This window comes from Nicotiana tabacum, chromosome 15 (assembly GCF_000715075.1).
Source record: "Nicotiana tabacum cultivar K326 chromosome 15, ASM71507v2, whole genome shotgun sequence".
NCBI lineage: Eukaryota > Viridiplantae > Streptophyta > Magnoliopsida > Solanales > Solanaceae > Nicotiana > Nicotiana tabacum.
The window spans coordinates 2,234,716-2,256,036 of record NC_134094.1 but is presented as its reverse complement, the minus strand read 5'-3'; the positions used below and the strand labels follow the sequence as shown (position 1 = coordinate 2,256,036).

The 21,321-nt window shown below is 33.8% G+C and overlaps 3 protein-coding genes and 1 non-coding gene across 4 annotated transcripts; 2 read left to right on the top strand and 2 right to left on the bottom strand.

The window, feature by feature from the left end:
* Positions 1-426: 426 nt before the first annotated feature.
* Positions 427-1,954, bottom strand: LOC107798356 (uncharacterized). The gene is made up of 4 exons (XM_075231893.1): positions 1,768-1,954; positions 1,253-1,483; positions 1,044-1,180; positions 427-828 (listed from the first exon to the last, which is right to left on the bottom strand). The coding sequence occupies exons 1-4, from the start codon at positions 1,952-1,954 to the stop codon at positions 427-429; spliced, it is 957 nt and encodes a 318-aa protein (XP_075087994.1).
* Positions 1,955-8,742: 6,788 nt separating this feature from the next.
* Positions 8,743-13,685, bottom strand: LOC107798358 (3-oxoacyl-[acyl-carrier-protein] synthase I, chloroplastic-like). The gene is made up of 8 exons (XM_016621335.2): positions 13,421-13,685; positions 11,889-12,235; positions 10,930-11,361; positions 10,615-10,788; positions 10,385-10,498; positions 9,598-9,699; positions 9,439-9,505; positions 8,743-8,980 (listed from the first exon to the last, which is right to left on the bottom strand). Exons 1-8 carry the CDS (start codon positions 13,560-13,562, stop codon positions 8,913-8,915), a joined length of 1,446 nt encoding a protein of 481 aa, XP_016476821.1. The 5' UTR covers positions 13,563-13,685; the 3' UTR covers positions 8,743-8,912.
* Positions 13,686-15,616: 1,931 nt separating this feature from the next.
* Positions 15,617-18,709, top strand: LOC107798359 (DCD domain-containing protein NRP-B). Its single transcript, XM_016621336.2, has 5 exons — positions 15,617-16,527; positions 17,542-17,642; positions 17,741-17,824; positions 18,254-18,364; positions 18,494-18,709. Exons 1-5 carry the CDS (start codon positions 15,930-15,932, stop codon positions 18,551-18,553), a joined length of 954 nt encoding a protein of 317 aa, XP_016476822.1. The 5' UTR covers positions 15,617-15,929; the 3' UTR covers positions 18,554-18,709.
* A 1,430-nt stretch (positions 18,710-20,139) lies between these two features.
* On the top strand, positions 20,140-20,211 carry TRNAC-GCA (transfer RNA cysteine (anticodon GCA)). Its single transcript has one exon. It is a non-coding gene; the product is annotated as a tRNA-Cys (tRNA).
* Positions 20,212-21,321: the final 1,110 nt, after the last annotated feature.

Sequence of the window (21,321 nt, the reverse complement as noted above, 5' to 3'; positions counted from 1 at the left end):
TATTTATGATTTCTTGAGCCAGCATAATATTCTATGATATCGATCTTCCTCTAATGAAGCCCAACTAGTTTGTAGATATTATTTTTGGCAGCACTTGAACAAGTTTGGCATTCAAAATCTTTGATATTATTTTACTTGTCACATTACATAAGCTGATTGGTCTAAGGTCGGACAGCTTCTGTGAAAAATCAACCTTGGGTAACATGACTAAGCAAGTATGTGAAAAGAATCTGGGGATGTTTGCACCATTGAAGAAAGACAACACAGCATTGTGTATGTCCTCCACAATTATTGGCCAACACTTCTAAAAATAATAGGGCATTTAGTCCATCGGGTCTGGTGCACTAGTGGGATCTATGAAAAAGACACTCTCTTTGGTTTCCTCTATTGTGAGGATGGCCATGAGCACCTCATTATCTTCTTTTGTTAGTTTTGAAGTAACACATATTCTAGTGCAGAGAAGTCATTTGAAGCCTCACCATGATTAAAAATCTTGTGAAAATGACTTATGGCCGCTTCTGCAATTTTCTTATCACCTTCCCTCCATTGTCCCTCATCATCTTGTATCTTCTGTATGCATAATATTTTCCTTCTTTCTTTTATGACACTATGAAAATATGATGTATTTTTGTCCCCTTCATTAAGCCATTGTGCCTTTGTTTCCTGTCGCAGTACTTCTTCCTGAATCTTTAGATATAGGATATACTTAGCCTTTGCTTCATTCAATTCTACTCTGTGAGCAGGTGTGGTATCAGCTACGTGCATTGCTTCCAATTCATTTATCTGTTTCTCCAGCCTCTTTGGTTCTTCATAAATGTCACCAAATGCCTGTCTCGACCAAGCACTCAACCGTTTAGTAATCTTCTTCAATTTTTGGTGTAGTATCCATAGAGCATTACCTTGTATTGGTTCATGCCATTCCTCTTGCACCACTGCTAGAAACTCATCATGTTTAGTCCAGAAGTCGAGAAATTTAAAGTATTTGGGCCTGGGAACTAAGCTTTCTTCATATTGATCTATAGAGATGCATGGTCTTAACAAACTCTAGCTAGATGCTCCACAGTAGTTTTTGAGAATTCATCCAACCATTCCATATTAATTAGAAGCCTGTCAAGCCTCTTCCATATAGTTTTAGGGGCTCCTCTATTGTCACTCCATGTGTACATTGCTCCATAATACCCTACGTTTTGTAAACCAAAATCATCAATGCAAGCTAAGAAGTCAATACTTTTTTATACTATGTAAGGCCTACCACCTTTCTTCTTTATAGAGTTAGTGATCACGTTGAAGTCACCAACCACTCCCCATGATCCCTGTATTATGTCCGCTATTTCTCTGAATTTTGTCCAGAGTTGTTGTCTCAAATAGGCCTTGCATTTTGCATACATGGCTGTCAAATGAAATGGTGTAGAGCCCATATGATGGCTGATTGAAACGGTCACCTGTTGTTCAGTATCTTCCAATATGTTAACCACATGATCGTCTGTCCAAAAGAGCCATATCTTGTTGTTACAATTAAAGTAACTATTATGTACCCCAACTGATTCTGGAATCTCCTTATCTTAGTAGCTTTTGTCATTGGTTCTTGTAATGCAATAAAAGTGAGGTTCTATTGTAATTTGAGAGTTTTTAACCTTTCCGATGCCCCTTATATTCCATGATATTGTACTAATCATGAGAAATAATCAGGGGCAAGGTTCTTTGTTATTTTTTTGTTTGTCTTTTGTGCCTTTGCTTGGAGCCATGAAGCATTAGCACCTACATCACCTTGTACTCCTCTGGGAGATAAATGGTTAAACTTTGCTATCTTATCTTGTATACTCTGTGAAGAATCTACTTTATTAAAATCCAGTGTTCTATGAGGTCTTTGAGCGAACTCATCATCTAATCTGACCTCAACTTCTACGTCTTGTAACTGTAGCATCTCTTCATCTAGGTTCCCTGAATCCTCCATTGTGCATGATTGAACATTATGCTTTGTGCCCTATTACTTCCGCTCTCTACAATTCCCAGCTTAGTGTACATTCCCAGAGTCCCCGCTTGAACCACAATCTCTATTTCTGTGTTCAACTTAGATTTCTGGTTTTCATCTGGAGAGTCTTCTTTCTCTAGAGTCAATTCTGGAAAATTTAAGCTCCCATCAATTGGCTCTGGCAGATTAGTTTTAGCGAGCCCTTGCAACGTGGCCTTAGACTTGAACTTTTATCTCTTTTTGGAGGCTAACTTTTTGGACTGCTCCTTAGAGACAATAGCTAGTTCATGACCTGTGGTGCGCATTTATTCTTCAAGTTGTTCAGGTGCTTCAACTCTCTTTTTCTTTTTTCCCTTCTTCGATTTCTTTAATGTACCTATCTTTGATTTCTTATTTTTATTCTTCTTGGCTTTGTTATGGCTTTTCTGTGACAACTCCACAGTGTTAAAACTTTTCGGTAGTGGCACTGGTTCGTATCCAGTTGGTACTGGCTTATCTGGTTGTTCCTTTCCCACTGACAGTACTAACTCCTCTATTTCCTAATTGCCTTGCATATGTGAATCTTCTTTGTCTACTAATTTCTCATCTTCAATAACCTCCATTGGACTGAAACCATTAGTGAGCTTCAAAGGGGTATTATCTGTATGCCTTTCCCCTTGTTTCCCCTGATTAATTCTTCTATTCTTTGCAGAATAATTCTTTTTGGAGTTTGTAACCTCCACCCATTCTTCTTTATGTTGATTCTCCTCTTGGACCTTCTTTTTCATTTTTCCTTCTCTCACTGGTCCTTTAGGCAAGTCCTTATTTTGTTGTATTTCACATTATGTATCTAAATGACCTTGCATTTTGCAAAAGAAGTAAAAATTCGGTACTTGTTTGTATTCCACCACTTGAGTGAAAATGTGCATCTCGCCCGAACTATAAGTCAACGCGGCCTCTACTTCGTTGAGCCTTGGACGTGTCAGATCAATTTCAATTCTCGCCTTAGCTGTTGTAGGTCTTGTGCGAGCAATTGTAGCCTTGTACAGTGCAATCAACGTGCTAATAGGATCTAGTATCCTCTCCAATGCTGGCTAGTCGTGGTACTGCCATGAGAGGTATGGTAACGTCACCATACCAGCATCAATGTAGATTCTGAATCAGTCTTGAAGTCCCGAGTCCAACGTCCTACTCGCATTAGCATGCCACAAATTTGCATTGATCTCCTTCCATAGAATCTCTTAAAGTCTTCCTCATCAGTGAAATCAATAAACACGTGTCTCCAGTTCTTGACACCAATTTTGAAAAATCCTTTTAGCGGCACAAGCCGCTTGAACTCATCTCTGAGTTTATCAATTTGGGGGAGAGTTCGTAGAAATCTTCCAACTATCGTGAGACGGATCTTTTCTGCAAGCAATTTGTCTTCTTCATTGGTGAACACCACCACCCTAGCCTTACCATCCACAAATTCATAAGGCATAGGTTCCAGTCGAATCAATTTTTTGTTCCACCAACTGTGTGTCCTCCGATTGTCGTGGCATAACTGGTTGTTGTTGGAATCTGTTATGTAGGATTAATAAGAAGAGTGAGGCGACCCCCGGTGTGGTCACCAACAGACAATGGAGGGAAGGGGTGCGACAGATTGGGGTTTTGGGGTAACGAAGAGAGAGGAGACATGATGGTTTGGCGAAGGTATGGCAGAGACAATACTGATTACTTGTAAAAGAACTGATTTATACTCCCCTATATAGTAGATATTGAATTAAGGTTTCATGTGTTTATTTCTTTATATTTTGCACTTAGTGAAAATTCTGGCTCCGTCATTAAAAAGAGGGTGTCAAGTTGGATGAGGAACGGGAATTAATTGGAATTACCTTAAATATAAAAATAATCATGAAAAGAAAGTTTATCAATTACGTTTGTTGTCTAAGAAAATAATCTTATTGTTGTAAATAATATTTTATTTATGGTGAATGTTTATATTTTAGAGAGATTTTATGATTTGTTATTTGGTGGCTAAGTCACTTTTTTCCTATAAATAGAGGGGTTCTATTCCATTGTAATCATCCCAAATAAATAAGAATTCTCTCTCTCTCTCTCTCTCTCTCTCTCTCTCTCTCTCTCTCTCTCTGTCTCTCTCTCTCTCTACTTTTCTCTGCAATACTTTTCTTCGTCTTTTATTATTTTACAATACATTATCAGCACGAGACTCCAACCAATTGAGTAGAGGCTCTGGAATATATGTTTGGTGCTCAACTTATACATAATATTAAGCATAATGATTGTCAATTGATCCATGAACATCATTCACAAATAAATTCTGGATTTAAGGTAAGTATTTTACCTTATTTTTCTCTTTTATATTCTTGAAATTCTATAATTTAATTTTAAATACAAGCAAAGATAATAAATTTTGATTATAACTCTAATAGAGTTTATGAGAAATTATAACTACCTAAAGTGGTAAAATTTCTATATCTTGCGATGATCAACTTCATGTATGATTATGAGCATAAGAAGTGGAAAACCATCCCATTGAATTTGCTTCATTCTCATTCCCTTAAGAGAATATGGTAGAAATATATAATAAGTCTAAAAGAAAATAAAATTATTACCGTGAAGGTAACAATGGATGTGGACGTGGCAATAAACGGAATTATAATCGTCATCATTATGGTAATGAGAATAATAGGAATTCTCAAAACAATCCTTCACTCTGTGAAAGTAATGTTTGTCATGGATTTGACATGATATTTGTAAAGCACATATAAATGATTATGGTCCATTCATGATGTGAATGTGATAACATGTGATTCATGAATACATATTCATTCTTGGAAGAATATGAACGCGCTAGTGGTAGTGAATATACTGCACTCACCTCTGGAAGGAGGTTTGAGACGAAATAAAAAAAATAATGTCATTATTATGGCATGAATGGTCATTGGTCACGTACCTATTGTATGCCAAAATATTTTGGTAATGTGATTATTAAAGGACAATAGTAATGTAAGAAACATATCTTGCATACAATTTTGACCATGACCATAATGGTATAACTTTTTCTTTAAAAGAGATATTCACCATATGGATGTTGATGAATATGTGGTAGTACAAAATTTAAATTGAGAGCTCCAGAAGAGCCAATTATACTATTTTGGAGAAATAAAATTGATTATCAATAAGGTATTGTATCGTAGTAAGTCTCAAAGAAACTTATTTAGTTTCTAAAGTATTCGCGAAAGCGGTTGGTTATATTGAGACTATAAATAAAGGAAAGATTTAATATCTTCTATTACTATAACTTGTAGTGGAATAATATGTATGTGAAAAGTTACTCGCTTTATTCTCTAGTTTGTACTACCACATATTAGAGTATGCAACAATAAAGTAGAAGTTTATTGATATAAGGACCTATATCATAATAAACTTGGAGTTTATTGATAATTGTACACGTCATGGTGTAAACCTGAAGTTTATCAATATTGATAATTTATCCAGTTAGCACAACTAGTTTAGCCATATCAATTTCAGTATGATGTGAAAAATAAAAGAGAATTCACATGTGTAAATATTAAAGAACTAGAAAGTTCTTTACGAATTCTCTTATGTTGTTTGTTCTCATTAATTAATAGACCAACTAAAATTGGGATTGAATCCCATGAATGCTGGAAATATCAAAGGTGAATATGGGCCCATTTACCTGCCATATATACCACATAAGATGCATCTATGAGATGGTTACATGTGCTCTTATTATTAACCCTCAACCTAATATTTGCGAGTTAACTTGTTCAATAATTTAATTTCGAGCATAATTTTCATATTTTCTATTCAAGACAGTTTATCTCGATAAGTTGGTTTACATCACAACTGGTTTAGCAAAATAATTTATTGAGTGCCTCTACTTAATAGCTAAACTACTGCTCATGAGAACAAAGTTATCTGTATGAGTTTGATATACCTTATATACGAAAGTATATTATATTCTCCCCTCACAAATGGTTCAGGATCATGAACCAAATAATTCCATCTTATTATTATTGATATGCGGTGTATATTTTGATTAACACCATAACACAAAAAATTGATGAAGCAAGTTAGTTTTTCTAACATGAGGGGGGAGGGGGACATGATAGACAGTTGAGAAAAAGTTACGGAATGAATTATCATTTGTACATCTAGATCCTCGAATAAGATAATATGAGTTTAAAGTGCATAAAAACATAATTCATCTGCAATATGTTGCAAAGCATGCCATATGCATTTGCTAACCCAAAGAAAGTAACTATATTCCCACTACAAATGCTCCCATTAGAATAAGTCCCAGAAGGACAAAGTCTCCTAAGCCGGGGGTCTATTGGAAACAACCTATCTATTATCACAAGGTATGGGTAAGGTCTGCGTACACACTACCCTCCCCAGACCCCACGGTGTGAGATAATACTGGGTATGTTATTGTTGCTGAAGGACAAAGTCTATGGTATGCTTAAAGCGTATAGACAAATCGGTTTCAAATAAAATTCTTGATAAAGAAGATGAGCAAATGATCATAATAAGGAGGCAAGTGATCTAGAAGATCACATGACATAACATTTCATAAAATCTCAAGAGAGGTTCATGTACCTAAAATTATGAATAAAGAGATCTCTATGTTATGTCTTTATGAAAAATATTGGAACTGATATAAAATATCCGTCAATGACATCTATGATTGCGCTAAGTATAGATGAGGATCTTAAGTCTGGAGAAATAATTCAAGTAAAATTTATTCCATATGAAAGACATGAAGTTTTGGACCTACAAGTCAAACACTTAAAAGTATAAAGTCAACAGAGTATGCAATTACTTTTAACTATCTTATATGTCTAGCATGACATGAAAATATGATATGCATCTAAAGTCCATTCATATGGCTTATATGACTTAACTTATATGACACCCCCTCAAAGATTTAAATTATTTAAAGCATATAGAATTCTTGGTCATGAAGTACTACATCCTAAGTGCAATTTGTGCACATATGTATCTTGCTATAACTATAAGTATGATAATGTAATAGCTAGAATTTTATCTCTACGGAGATATTGAAAAGGCCATTCCACAACATTATATGAATATATTACATATATATATATATATATATATCAAGAATTATGATTTCAAGGTGCAACATTTTCATTCAAGTTAATATGGCCGATTTGTTTATCAAATCTCTACCAACGATATTTTGAAGATGCTGCACAAGATTGAAATACAAAGGCTCAAAAATGTGAATTGATTGTACTTTTTTTTTCTTATAAGGTTTTGTTCCACTGGATTTTCCTTGCAAGGTTTTTAACGCGGCAACCAAAAGGCGTATTGTTAGATATGTGTACTTTTTTTCCTTCACTAGATTTATTTTTCACTGGGTTTTATTTTAGTTAAGGTTTTAATGAGGCACATTATTTGGTGAATAGACATTCAAGGGGGAGTGTTATAAATACTCCTTCCGTTCCGATTTATGTGAACTTGTTTGACTGTGCACGTAATTTAAGAAAAAATGAATACTTTTGAAATTTGTGATCCTAAATAAGTCAAAAAGGAGCTCATAGTATTTGTGTGGTTATAAAAGCTTCTCATTAAGGGTAGAATTGTAAGTTTAAGCTAAATTATTTTCAAATTTAGAAAGGGGTCATTCTTTTTGGAACATACCAAAAAGGAAATAGGTTCACATAAACTGAAACGGAGGGAGTAGTATTTTATTTATGGTGAATGTCTATATTTTAGAGAGATTTTAGGGTTTGTTACTTGATGACTAAGCCACTTTTTCCCTATAATTAGAGGGATTCTATTCCATTGTAATCATCCCAAATCAATAAAAATTCTCTGTTTCTATTTTTATCTGCAATACTCTTCTTCGTTATCGTGATGCTATTGTAGTTTCATGTAACTTTCTAGGATAAAGTTAAAACAATCTGCAATTTAATAAATTAAAAAAAAGGTACATGGGCGACCTACATTAAAAAAATTCTGCAATATAAAAACAAGTGGTTGAACATGGGCTAATCAATCTAGAGGTATTATTAGATGTATACATTTTATATAATATTTTGCTTATATGTATACATCTTTCTAGTCTAAAGCAATGAGTCAGTTGAATATTTAAAATTAAATTTTCAAATATTAAATTCATTTAATATAATTTAACTTCAAATATTAGTCAAATTGACGTTTCAATATTAATTTTCTTGTGTTTTGGGTGGAACATCTTAGTAGTTAAAGGCTTAATCCAAACACATGCATTTAAAATTATGAATTTAGAATATAATATTTATTAAAATTTTAGTAATTTTTTGTTCACATATATATGTATGATGCATATAGGAAAACAATTTAAGGCGACTTACAGTTAAAAAAGACACACCCCACCAAAGAAAGAGAAAAATGGCACCTCCCCAAAATACCCCTCTATCACTGAAATTCGGCATCAAAGCCCCCCAAAATCCGTTGTGTGATGCCAGCATAAACCATGAAATTGCTGCCCAAATAAATAAATAAAAACTGCAAAACGTAGCAACTCAACTAGTATAGAAAAAAGCTTTCATCCTACTGCAATTTTAAAAATATTTTAAATAATTTTTTGCGCATATGATTAATATATATATATATATATATAGTTCGAGTTTAAAGCAATGAGATCAGTTTCGAGCTGTAAAAATTGTAAACTTGCACTACATGAATCATACTCTTACAGTCATTAGGATTATGATTACTTCTTTATTACCTTAGAAATTTAAACACACAAAAAATAAAACTGAAAAACATGATTCATCAAAAGCTCAAAGCTTCAAACAATATGATCTCATAACATAGATTTTGAATAAAAATAGAGAAAGAACTAATTAACCATAGCCGGGAAATTGTGAGTTTTCCCAATATAAGCCTCTATATAACCATGAAAAAAAGTCTATAACTTTGTTTAAGGGTTGTAAGGCGCGAAAACAACCACTGAATTATGACCTCCAAATCCAAATGAGTTGGAAATACCTGCAAAAAGAAGGGGAGAAAATAAGAAATATTAGATGAGGTTGTTCGAGCCATAGAAGCCGCCACTAATGCTTGCATTAGGGTAGGCTGTCTATATCACACCCCTTAGGGTGCGGCCCTTCCCCGGATCCTGCGGGAATTTCGGATGCTTTGTGTACTGGACTGCCTTTTAGATGAGGCTGTTCGAGCCATAGAAGCGCCACTAATACTTGCATTAACGGTGCGGCCCTTCCCTGGATCCTGTGTGAATGCGGGATGCTTTATGCACCAGACTGCCTTTTAGATGAGGCTGTTCGAGCCATAGAAGCCGCCACTAATACTTGCATTAGGATAGCTAGGATGTCTACATCCCTTCCCCGAACCCTTTTTTTATTTATCTTCTCTATTTTGAGGCAAAAATACTCTCTCATTAACCAACTTTTAAAAGGAGATTTGTGCCGAAGGATAAAAATACATACCAACATTCACTTCATGTTGTTTCTTCACATTCGGTACAGTGTCAATTGTAACCTGAGGTTCCAAATCCTACGTGCAAAAGTGAAGAAATTAGAGCTTAGAACGGCGATTGAACTGCAGGATAATGTATAAATAGAGGAACAGAGTTGGTCAGTAGTTACATATTGGTTAATAGTTGGATGTAGCCACCCTGTTGTTATTGCTTTGATCGTTGCAATCGCTTCTAGTCCACCAGCAGCCCCGAGTCCATGCCCAATCATTGACTGAACAACAAAGGTAAACAAATTAAACATCATTAAGTTATGTAGCCACTGCTATATGTAGTATTTTTACACAGACGGATCACGTTTAATTTGATGAGAGTGAGCTTAAGCACATATGAGCTATATGCTAAATGAGCGATAGTGGATGGCCTAGCAATGTTAATCATAAAAAATAAGGAAATAAATTAAGCCGGATTTCCTTATAATATCCTAGAAAATTCATGATTTACTCGAGATATATATATTTTTAAAATAAATCGGATAAGCTTTACAGGTTGAAACCTTGATCCAAACATTGAAATTCTTAGATAGTCTCGAAAAAAAGAGGCCTTGAGCAATTTGCCGGGGGAAAAAACTACTAGACAAATGGTCTAATTAAGACAGATACTGATCAAACTAAAGGTATTAATATAAAAAAAACTTTTCGTTCTTGGAGAAAGTTGCATCTTCCTAATTATCAATTAAAAGATTTAGCTTGCACGAAACGCTATCAATTTCATACATACTCCACATAGAAAAGAGCTATTTCTTTTCTTGTAGTGGTATTAGGACATGCAAGGGGCAGTGACAGTAGTCCCATCCTTGTTTGTAATAACGATCAAGTTATTTTGCTCGAAAAAGCATCTATTTGAAAGATTGTTCGACCAATGTGAGTTGTTATTATTTGGAAGACGAATATTCTCACCTTTGTTCCGTTCATCTTAATCTCTGAAGTATCCTTAAAGACTTTCTTGATCGCATTGACCTCTGCCAAATCTCCAGCAAGGGTTGATGTTGCATGTGCATTAATGTAATTCACCTATTTGAGGAAGTATTTAACATTCTGCATATCAGCTTTCAAATAGTACAGAACATATATAAGATGGAGCAAAGTGCAGGATGTTTCTCGAAAAGAAAGCATAAGCGCAATCTTACCTCTTCAAGGGAAACGCCCGAATCTTCCAAACTTTTGGTTATGCAAGATGAAACCCCAAGCCCATCGGAACGAGGATCAGTCATGTGATGAGCATCACAAGTGACAGCACCTCCCAAGTATTCTGCTATAATATTAGCACCTCTTTTCAACGCGTGCTCCAGACTTTCCATTACCTGTTCAAATTCATGAGTTAATTCCATCAAGTTACAAAGAGGAGCTCTCTCAAAACCACGACAATTTTGGGGGAGTTAAGTGATTTCTTTTGCTAATAAAATCAATTTATCAAAAGGAAGAATGTGGCCGAGTTTGTGTACCAGGACACCAGAACCTTCGCCCATGACAAAACCATCACGATTCTTGTCCCACGGCCTTGACGCCTTGTGTGGTTCGTCATTTCTTTGAGATAAGGCACGACAAGCTATGAAGCCGCCAACACCAGTAGGCATGATTGCAGCTTCCGTCCCACCTGCTACCATAATATCTGCTTCACCCCTTCTAATGTGATTTGCAGCCGCATAGAAGCAGTAGTTTGCGGTTGCACAAGCCGTTGAAATGGAGTAATTAGGTCCCATTAGTCCTGTATCTATAGCTAACAATGCTGATCCCATATTGGTGATAGAGTAAGGGATGAAAAATGGACTGATTTTCTTGTATCCTTTCTGAACTAAGGATTCCACTCCACTGCTGAAAGCTGTTAATCCTCCCATCCCGGTCCCAACTAAGACACCGATTCTTGTTTTGTCCATCTGCAATACACAAATGTAAGAGCAGAAGTGGAATTAGGTTTAGCCTTCGTCGGAAAATTATACTACTGTACAAATAGGCCAAAACCAAAAGTATTTGGTTATATATTAACCGTTGAATCCCCTTGACATAAAGGAAGATTTTAGTGTAGAGGCAAAGGGGGTTCAAAAATTACTTCATGTCACATGTTCAAATCCTAGATATGACTTTGTAGTATATCTTTGAATCCCCTAATACAAATTTATGTTTCCTCCGTTGTATAAGAGATTATATTCTTCTTACATGCGGACGCTTATAGGAGAGGAGCTAGAAGTCGATACGGGTTCGGCAGAACCTAGTAGCTTTACTCCAACTCCGTATTTATATTAAAAAATTCACCAAATATGTAAAAAATTTAAATTTAGAACCTAGTTACTAAAACCTGATGTCGCTATTCTAGAATTTAGATCCCATAAAGTTGAAATTCTGTCTCCGCCTCTGGATGCTTACACCTATTTCTAACTTAAAGTTTGAAGCAATTGAGACTCACAGTTTCAAGAACTTCTTGACCAAGATTGGCATCATTAAGGGCTTTCTTGCCAGCAACGAGACAATACCTCCAACAATCATCTAGACGACGATCATTCTTCCCGTCTATGTAGCCTACGGATGAGAAATCACGAATCTGTCCTGCAAACCTAACAGAGTAATTTGAGGCATCAAATCTGTCGATCAAAGTGATTCCACTCTGTCCCTCGAGAAGTTTATTATAGAAATTGTCGATATCACTTCCAAAGACTGAAACAAGGCCCATTCCACTTATGACAATCCTTTTCTTTGGGTCCTTTTCTCTTTTGGGAGCTGAAGCCATGGCCTTGATTCTTCCACATTTTACAGCTGCTTTAAAGAATTTCATTGGATTAGAATTTTCGAAATGCTGATAATGTAGAGCGCTATAAGAAGTAAGTGTTCATGCTCTTAGAATTTTCGAAACGCTGTAACAAAAATTTAAGAGCGTGAACACTTAAGATCAAAAAGGTCGACTCAATTGATACATCATTGAGAACAAAAGTTTGTAAGTTGTAACTAGTAAATACACATTAATAAGAAGATCATGCTGATAATGTAGCTTAAGTAAACATGAACTTGCAACAGTTGTGAAGTTCAAATCATAGTGCCAGACACCTAGGGAAAAGGAAAATGGACAGAAGCTCAACAACAACAACAACAACAACAACAAAACCAGTGTAATCCCATAGAAGCTCAATAAATCATTAAACTATGTCATATGCCATGTAACGGAAACTGCTGTAAATTCATTCCCATTTCCTGATTTCTTGAATGCTAACTTGCTAAGCATCTCATCAAAGCCTATGTTTAAAGAACACAACATTTTAAATTGGAAATAGCAATACCATCTAAAACTTATGGAGCAAGATATAATTAAAGAAGGATTTAAATTATATACATCGACACTTCAAAGATTTTTTACACTATCAATTAATGCGTATCATAGAGAAAACTTATACGTAGTGACGGAGCCAGAATTTTCACTAAACAAAGTCAAAATATAAAGGCGTAAATACACACGAAGTCGAGAATTTAACACACACACACACACACACACACACACATATATATATATATATATATATATATATATATTCAACAAATTACTTATCTACACAATGTAATTTTCCGGCGATATTGACGCCCAATGGCAGAGCCACCTTATAGCAAGAACACGGGAAAAATGCAATATGTAGGTAGGTAAATTTTATATATATATATATTTTAACTTCCCTTGATTTTTCATATGTTTACTTTTATATATTTTGACATCCGTTAATGAAAATCCTGGTTTCGCCACTGTTGATACCCTTAAAAACAGTGGCTCCTCCACTACTTATACATAACCTAGTTGTATATATTTTTATACTATTAGTGTATCCAGTACATATAACTTAAACTCTTAGAAAAATAGCAAGGATAAATAAAAGGACATTCAAAGCCAAGAAATATTCTTGTTTCATTTTTTATACAGGCAAATCAAGAACTGGATAGAAAAAAAAATTACTGTACCTTTTGGTTTCCAGGAATTAGACTCCACTGGCATTTGCATACTTTCAATTGCTCTAAGCCCATTGTATTGAAACAAATAAGTTCCTGATTCTCTCTGCTTCAAAATTAAAGCAGAAGAACAAGTACCAGTAATACTAGTCATTTTTTCAAACACAGAAACTTTGCTTATGGGACTGTTTTTCTTTAACTCAACTCACTATTGGGAAAATATATAGGAAAAAAAGTACATAAAATGACAGAGACATTGAACAATAAGGAGGGGAAAACAAAGTTAATGTAATATTTGAGTTGGGATTTGGAGAGTCCGCCAATTAGCTATTTCTATGAGAATAAAAGTGAAATGACTGCTAAAACAAAGGAAAAAAATAAGTTGCCTAACTAATATCGCCAATGCGTATATTGATGAACTAAACTGCTTCGTTGGAAAAATCGCATCTTTTTTAGTTTAACTGAACAGTTCTTCTTCAACCACGTAAAAATAGATTAAGAGTTTAAGTTAAAGTTTACCTATAACACGTAATTGTTCATAATAAATGTAATATGACAATCAGTGGCGAAATTAGAAATTTTTCCGAGGGTATTCAAATTTGAAATAAGTGAAAAAAAGTTCCCGACAAAAGGTGTTCAATATGTGTTATGTACCTGTAAAATATAATATTTTACCTATATATACAGTACAATTTTCCGACATAAGGTGGTAAGTTGACCACCCTTGTAACCATGTGGCTTCGCCACCAATGACAATCTGAAAAATAGAATAATAATTTATTACAATCAATTAAATTGCATTGGAAGTGCAATAATTTTTTAACTTTGTTGGTATATGACTTAAAATCATTAGATTTAAGACAAACTATTTAATATGGTGGAGCGGTAAGTACTTTCTGATCTTTAACTAAGGGTCTCAAATTTTAGCTTTGAGTATGGAGCCGTCTTTGAAAAGGAGCACTTTATACCAAAAGCGAGATTTCTCGATGCGAATGCGAGTTAGTCTACCCAATGCGTACGCGAGATTGAAAACCAGAAAAATCCATCATACGTGCAAAAAGTCAAAGAAAAATATGGGTTCATATTAATGGAGAGTAGGCCACTAATTTCAAGTCCACAAACAGTCCTCGTAGTATTAATGTCGAACTTTTAAACGAAACTTTAAATCTTGTGATTTAAATTAAAGTGTGTATAACATATGAAAAATATCATTTGAATCTCGTAGTATTAAAACTTGTCACATTTAATTTAATGTCGAACTACTTCACATTTAACAAATAGGTATATGGTACACTCCAACTACTTATGCATACATTAAATAACAAGAACTTTAATTTATATATACTTATAGTTCTAATACTTGCACTATCAAATTACTCAAACAATCTTTACAAGTAACCTACCATAAAAGGTGAAATTTATGATCAAAAAAATAATTTATAACAAGTAAAATGACTTGATAATATAATGTAAATATTCTTTATACGATTTTTCGTTGTCTATAATTAAAACCTATAAATATATGACGTCTACATTTTTATCTTTTCTTATCTTCCTTTTCTATTTTTTTCTTCTTTCCTTTTTCTGTTTTGAGGATGGGAAAAATTCAACTTCAATGTGTCTTTTTCTCTCTAAACCGCGTTTTTGCCATCACCACTCTTTAATTAGCTCACCTAAAATAACCCCACACCAAAGTGAACTATTCATTCCATATTATTTATTTAAAGACCTTTTATTTATCAAAAAAGTAAATTTTATGAGGTGTTTAGACTAATTAATATTAGTAATAAAATTACAACATAATGTATATCAATTGATAATTATGTAATAATAATTTATGTAAAGCACATGATATATTTATACTAGTTTAATATGATTAGGTGATTAAATCAAAGTATAAAATTGTATTAATTAATAATAATTAAATAATACTGAGTACTCTGTCCGTTTGACTTATGTGACAGAATTTCATTCCTAATATGTTTAAAAGAGAACAATAACCTCTTAAATTTAAAAATAATTTAATTTAAATTTCTCGTGTTATCCTAATTGATAATTATTTTTTTATAATCTCATAAATATTATGATACATTTAAGACCAAAGTAATATTATTACATATTTTAAAGTTTTCATTTTTATTTTTTTGACAGTAAAACTTACTTAATACTTACACCCGATATTTATTCTTGGATTAGTGTGAAAAAAACACGACTAAGTTTTCTCTTCCCAATTCCATTTCTGCGAAATTTCCTCTACCGCGTCAACCTCCCCCTATTTTATTCTCCCTGTAAGTAAAGTAATCACTCCTACATAGACCAAGATTCAATCTTTATACTATAAAATTTCTCTTCTTTATCATCTCATACCATTCGTCTCTAAAGTTCACTCCTTTATTCCAAGATTTCAATTTTTTATAGACAATTTCTCTTCTTGGTATTTGAGAAAAGCCTTCATCTTTTACTCCAAGATTGAATTTTTATACAAAAATATCATTTGGGGTATAGGCAAAAAGTGTCAAAAATGGAGAATTCTCAATCATCTTTCTATCAATTCAGTGATAAGCTTCGTTTACAAACAACCAACTTAGCAAAATTGTCTTCAAATGATTCAATTTGGAGCAACAATTATGTATCAAAAAAGCCTGAAGAAAGAAGAAACTTTGATATTAGAGTTGGTGGTGAGCTTATAAATTCTGTTATTAGTTCTAATATTCCAACAAAAAATCTCAATTCAGATTACAATCTCTTTAGCAATAAAGGGGTTTACACAAACCCTTTGAATTTCAGTTACAGTAGTAGTAGTAAGGGTAGTAGTGAAAATAACAATAACAATAACAATAACAATATTGTTTTGAATTCAAAAGGGGTTATGAAGAAAAGTGGAAAATTTGGTTATGAGGTTGAAAATGGCTATTTTGTAAATAAATTTGGCAAGAAAAATAATAACAAGATTAATAGAGAGAGTAATTACAAGGATGAGAATAAGAATATTGGTGTAGAGAAGAGGTTCAAGACATTGCCAGCATCAGAGTCATTACCAAGAAATGAAACAGTTGGTGGATATATTTTTGTTTGCAACAATGATACTATGCATGAGAATCTCAAAAGGGAGCTCTTTGGTTAGTATTCTATATTTCTATTCTCATATTTTATTTTATTTTATTTTATTTTTTTGCTTTTATTTCTTGATTTTTCTGCATTGTTTTTCTCTCAGTTGGATGTTGTAGTTTAAAGTTGTGATTTTTGCAAATAGCTGCAATTAAGTTTGGCTGTACTGATACATATGACCTACATCGCCGGTAGCCGAGCCAGAATTTTTATTAAGCGGGGGTCAAAATTTTTAAAAATAAATACACAAAAAGTTCAAGGGGATTCAATACATAGTATATATACATTAAAAATACTATTTTTTACCTTTCTAAATAGTGTATTTTTTCGGCGAAGCTTGGAGCTATGTGGCTCCGCCACTGCATATAGCTGACAAACTGTTTTTGAGATTGAGGCATAGTTGATTAATTGATATATTGATTGAGTTTCCTAGTTTTAATAGGTATGCTTAGTAGCAAATTGATGTAGATTATTGAAGAGTTAATGAAGCAGTTTTTGGTCAGATTCAATTTCTCTGTATTCTGTTATTGAAATTGTTTGATAGCAAATTTGTGTCTTGATAATTATAGCTTGCATTTCTACTATGATGTTTTCAGTAGATAATTGAACATAGGAATGTTTCTGAAGTTCTTGATGTTCTGTTTCTCTAGAGAAATAGAATGATTTAGGTTTCCTTTAATCTGGTAATATTGGTTTGTAGTGATCGAACACGTGAAGTAGTAAAGGACACATTTCAAACTCCCACGGCTTGTATTCCCGGTTAAAGAATATGAGTAGTGCAAAATAAAGCTGGTCTCAAATTCGCCAGCATAAAAATAGTTTTAACTAAGATGAATTCTCCAAATACTGTTTATGGTCTGAATACAAGGATTATATAGTCAACACCGACTAATTTGAGATTGAGCTGTCGTTGATTGATCCAATGTATCTGCGTAGTTCCACAATTCTAGTTATTCATCAGCCCGCACAATAAAAAGAAGGTAAGAATTGATGTTTTTCTTATATCTGCTCCTACTATATTTCAGGCTTGCCGCCTCGTTACAGGGATTCAGTTCGCCAAATAACACCCGGCTTGCCTCTTTTCCTCTACAACTACTCAACCCACCAGCTTCATGGGATATTTGAGGTTTGTGTCTTTATTGTAAATCTCTCAATCTTGCAGTGTTAAGATCTTTTCCCTTTTTTTGCGTTGCTATTTAACGAGTACATGAATTGATTGTATAGGCTGCGAGCTTTGGTGGGTCCAATATTGATCCTACAGCGTGGGAGGACAAGAAGAACCCTGGTGAATCGCGCTTTCCTGCTCAAGTAAGAAGAGTTAACAAATGCTATTAGCTTTTTGTGCAGAATTTCATTAGATATTCGAATGGTAGGGACAAAACTAGACAAAAACATAACAACTTTTTTGCATATATATAAATTGTTGAATCTCCTTGATATAAGGAAATATTTTAATATAGTGGCAAATGTGGTCTAAGAATTGCTTTAGGTCATAGGTTTAAATCTCGGGTGTGACATCTCGCATTTTTTCAAATTCCCTTATTAGAATTTCTGGCTCAGCAACTGACTCCTACCATAAGGATAATCTCTCTCTCATCCTATCATATTTATTTCATTTACCAGATTAAGGATGAATATATTTGTGATTAATTAACTGAAAAATGAATTGAAATCAGACTGAATAAGGTTCCTGGTTTATGTATTAAGACTTGCTTACTTTCGTCTATTTGCGTATAGGTGCGCGTTGTGACAAGGAAAATTTGTGAACCACTTGAAGAGGACTCATTCAGGCCAATCCTTCACCATTACGACGGTCCTAAGTTCCGCCTTGAATTAAACATTCCAGAGGTGACTATTATTTTCTTGAAAACCAATTTTTTTTTTAAAATTATAATAGATAGAGAGTTTATGGTCTCCATGTATAGAAGCATAGACCTTTGTTTTAACATGAAAAAATTGTATTGTTTGGTTTTGCAGGCCATCTCTCTCCTGGACATTTTTGCAGAGAAAAATATACTGAATAGTTTGTTCAATTGAAGGTGCTACTATAGATAGGCAATTATATGATATGTGTATAGGCAATATATGTGATGTAAAGGAGCTGTGATTTCCTTTGCAGACTAATGTTACAAACCGTTTTGTATTATAGCAGGCTTTTGCATATATAAAAGTAAAGTAAAACCAGTTCTCTTTTGTTTTGTGTTCTGGATATGGTTATCTGTCTTTTTTGGTTTTTTATTCAAAACTTATTTAGCAAATTGGCCCTAATACAAGTTGTTCTTGAAAGATGATACAAAGAGCAGTGTTTGATGTGTGAGTTATGCATACGTCATGGATTCAAACCGTGTTGCATAGAAAAATGTGTGAGTTATGCATACGTTATGGATTCAAACCGTGTTGCATAGAAAAGCCTGGTATTTAAATGAAGAACAGTCAAGGGACGGGTGCATTATTCACCAATTTCATACTTGGGATATGAGATATTTATAGCGGCATTTTCTTATGTTCACATTGTAAGTGGACATTGGAGATCATTATCTAGAACTGCATTTACAGTCACAGACTAATAATGTGTACTGCAGTCGTTATTGTACGGTATCATAAAGTAGGGGTAAAATTTGCATACACACTATCCTCCCTAGATTTATTTGTGGAATTTCACTGAGTATGAGTATGTTGTTGTTATTGACTTTCAAAATACCAAATCCTTAGGTCAGTGAGATATGTATCTTTCTCAAGGTTCTAGAAATGAGCAATTGTTTAGAAGTGAAGAATGAATATGAGTGTAGAATAATAGTTGGAAAGGGAGCCCTCGAGCAACATTTGAGTTGTTTTTATGTGACCTATAAGTTACAGGTTCAAGCCGTGAAATCAGCCAGTGATGCTTGTATCAGGGTAGGCTGCCTACATTACACCCTTTGGGGTGCGGCCTTTCCCCGGACCTTGCGTGAACTTTGTGCATCGGATTGACCTTTTTAGTGTGGAATAATAATTGAATAAAGAGTACAGAAAGACAATTATTCAGAGTTATATTTAGGAAGTAGTTGGAAAGTAGCAACTAGAATGGTTGAACTGTCCTCTTTAACATTGGAACAAGTCGTTGAATAAGTTTACTTGTCCATGTCAAATTCAAACAATACAAGTTAGCTTATTTGAACATTTCTCCTTGTTTGTTAGTATGTAAAGCTTATCTTCTGGTGTCATGTCATATATGAAAATCTCTTTTTTCTTTCTTGTATTTAAATTTTGTAGCTAGTAGAGATATATATTATTTATTTATTTATTAATGACCTAATAAGTAAAACTACAAAAAGATAAAATATTATGTCAAAACGACTTCTGACGTCACTAGAAGGACCAAAGTTATATTCGTAAGCCGACAATTTTACTAAATGGATAAAATCAAGTGCAAATTTTGACATCATCATAGAAAATTAGGTCTCTTGCTGTGGTGTAAATATGTCACTACTCTATTTTTCATTTTTGAAAATTATTTTTGCGTTGAATTTTAATTTATGGGGAAAAGATGGTTAGGAAACTTTAAAAGTTGAAAATTCTGACTCTTGCCAAATTCTTTTGCTAAAGCTGATAAATTAAGTAAAACAGCTTTACTCAACCATTCAGGGTCCATAGCTCAGTGGTAGAGCATTTGACTGCAGATCAAGAGGTCACCGGTTCGAACCCGGTTGGGCCCTATTCATTTTTTTCTTCCTATTATTTTCACTCTTGATCCTTTTACCTCCTTTTATTAAAACACAACATCCATATTATACCTCTTTTAACAAATCACTTTTTTTTCTTTATTTTGAAGCATGTCATTTTGATCAGGCTACCCACTGTCTACGTTTGGCTTTAAAGCTTTTTCAACTGATAACTGCATATGTTAATTTGTAACCTACTATAATTAGTGCAGTTATAAATGAAGAAGGAAAATAGTAGTTTACTATTAAAAACATTATTAATCAGTACGACTTTACAATCAAACTGAGTACTAGCTCGTTCAAGACTGCAGAATAAATGCACCTAATTGTTGGTTTGTTGGCATTGACACCCCATTTCAAAATTATACTACGCAATTAGGAGAAAAACACATTCTTTTGGTAATATATAAAATATTGAATCTCCTTAACCTAAGAGAAGATTTTGGTTCAAAATTTACTTTTCCTCAGTTTTTAAAGCTTATATGTGACGTCCTAATATTTTTTCTAAATCCTCTTATATGTATTCTTGGATCTGCTCTTTTTTTTTCTTGTTGAAGCAAGACTTCTATTAATTTATTAAGGACATGATTTATCCGGAGTAACTTTCAACTTTTTTATAAAGTGAGAGATACTGGTAAAATCATAAATCGCTTATGTGTTATGCAAAAATCATCCATGTATTATTTATGATCGCTTAAGTGATCTCCGGTTAATTGCTTATCAGTTATTACCAAGATCATTTCTTATAAAGGTCCCTAAAATAGGAATTTAAGATGATTTTTAATTTTTTCATGGGCTAAATGTCCACGCCATTTTCATAAATTCTGTCGAAGGGCTTCGAATCGCCTAATTTTTTGGGCCCATAAGAAACGACCTAAGAGAAAATAGTCATTGCTTCGCTATGATTGTACCTCATTTTTGGCGTTTTATGGCCATAAAATAGGAATTCAAGACGATTTCTTTTCGTGTGCTAATATCCACACCATCTTTATGAACTCGGGCGATGGGCTCCGAATCGCCTAAAATTTTGTGGGCCCATCAGAAACGACCTAATGAACAATAATCATCAATTTGTCATGATCGCTCCTTATTTTTTGGCGTTTA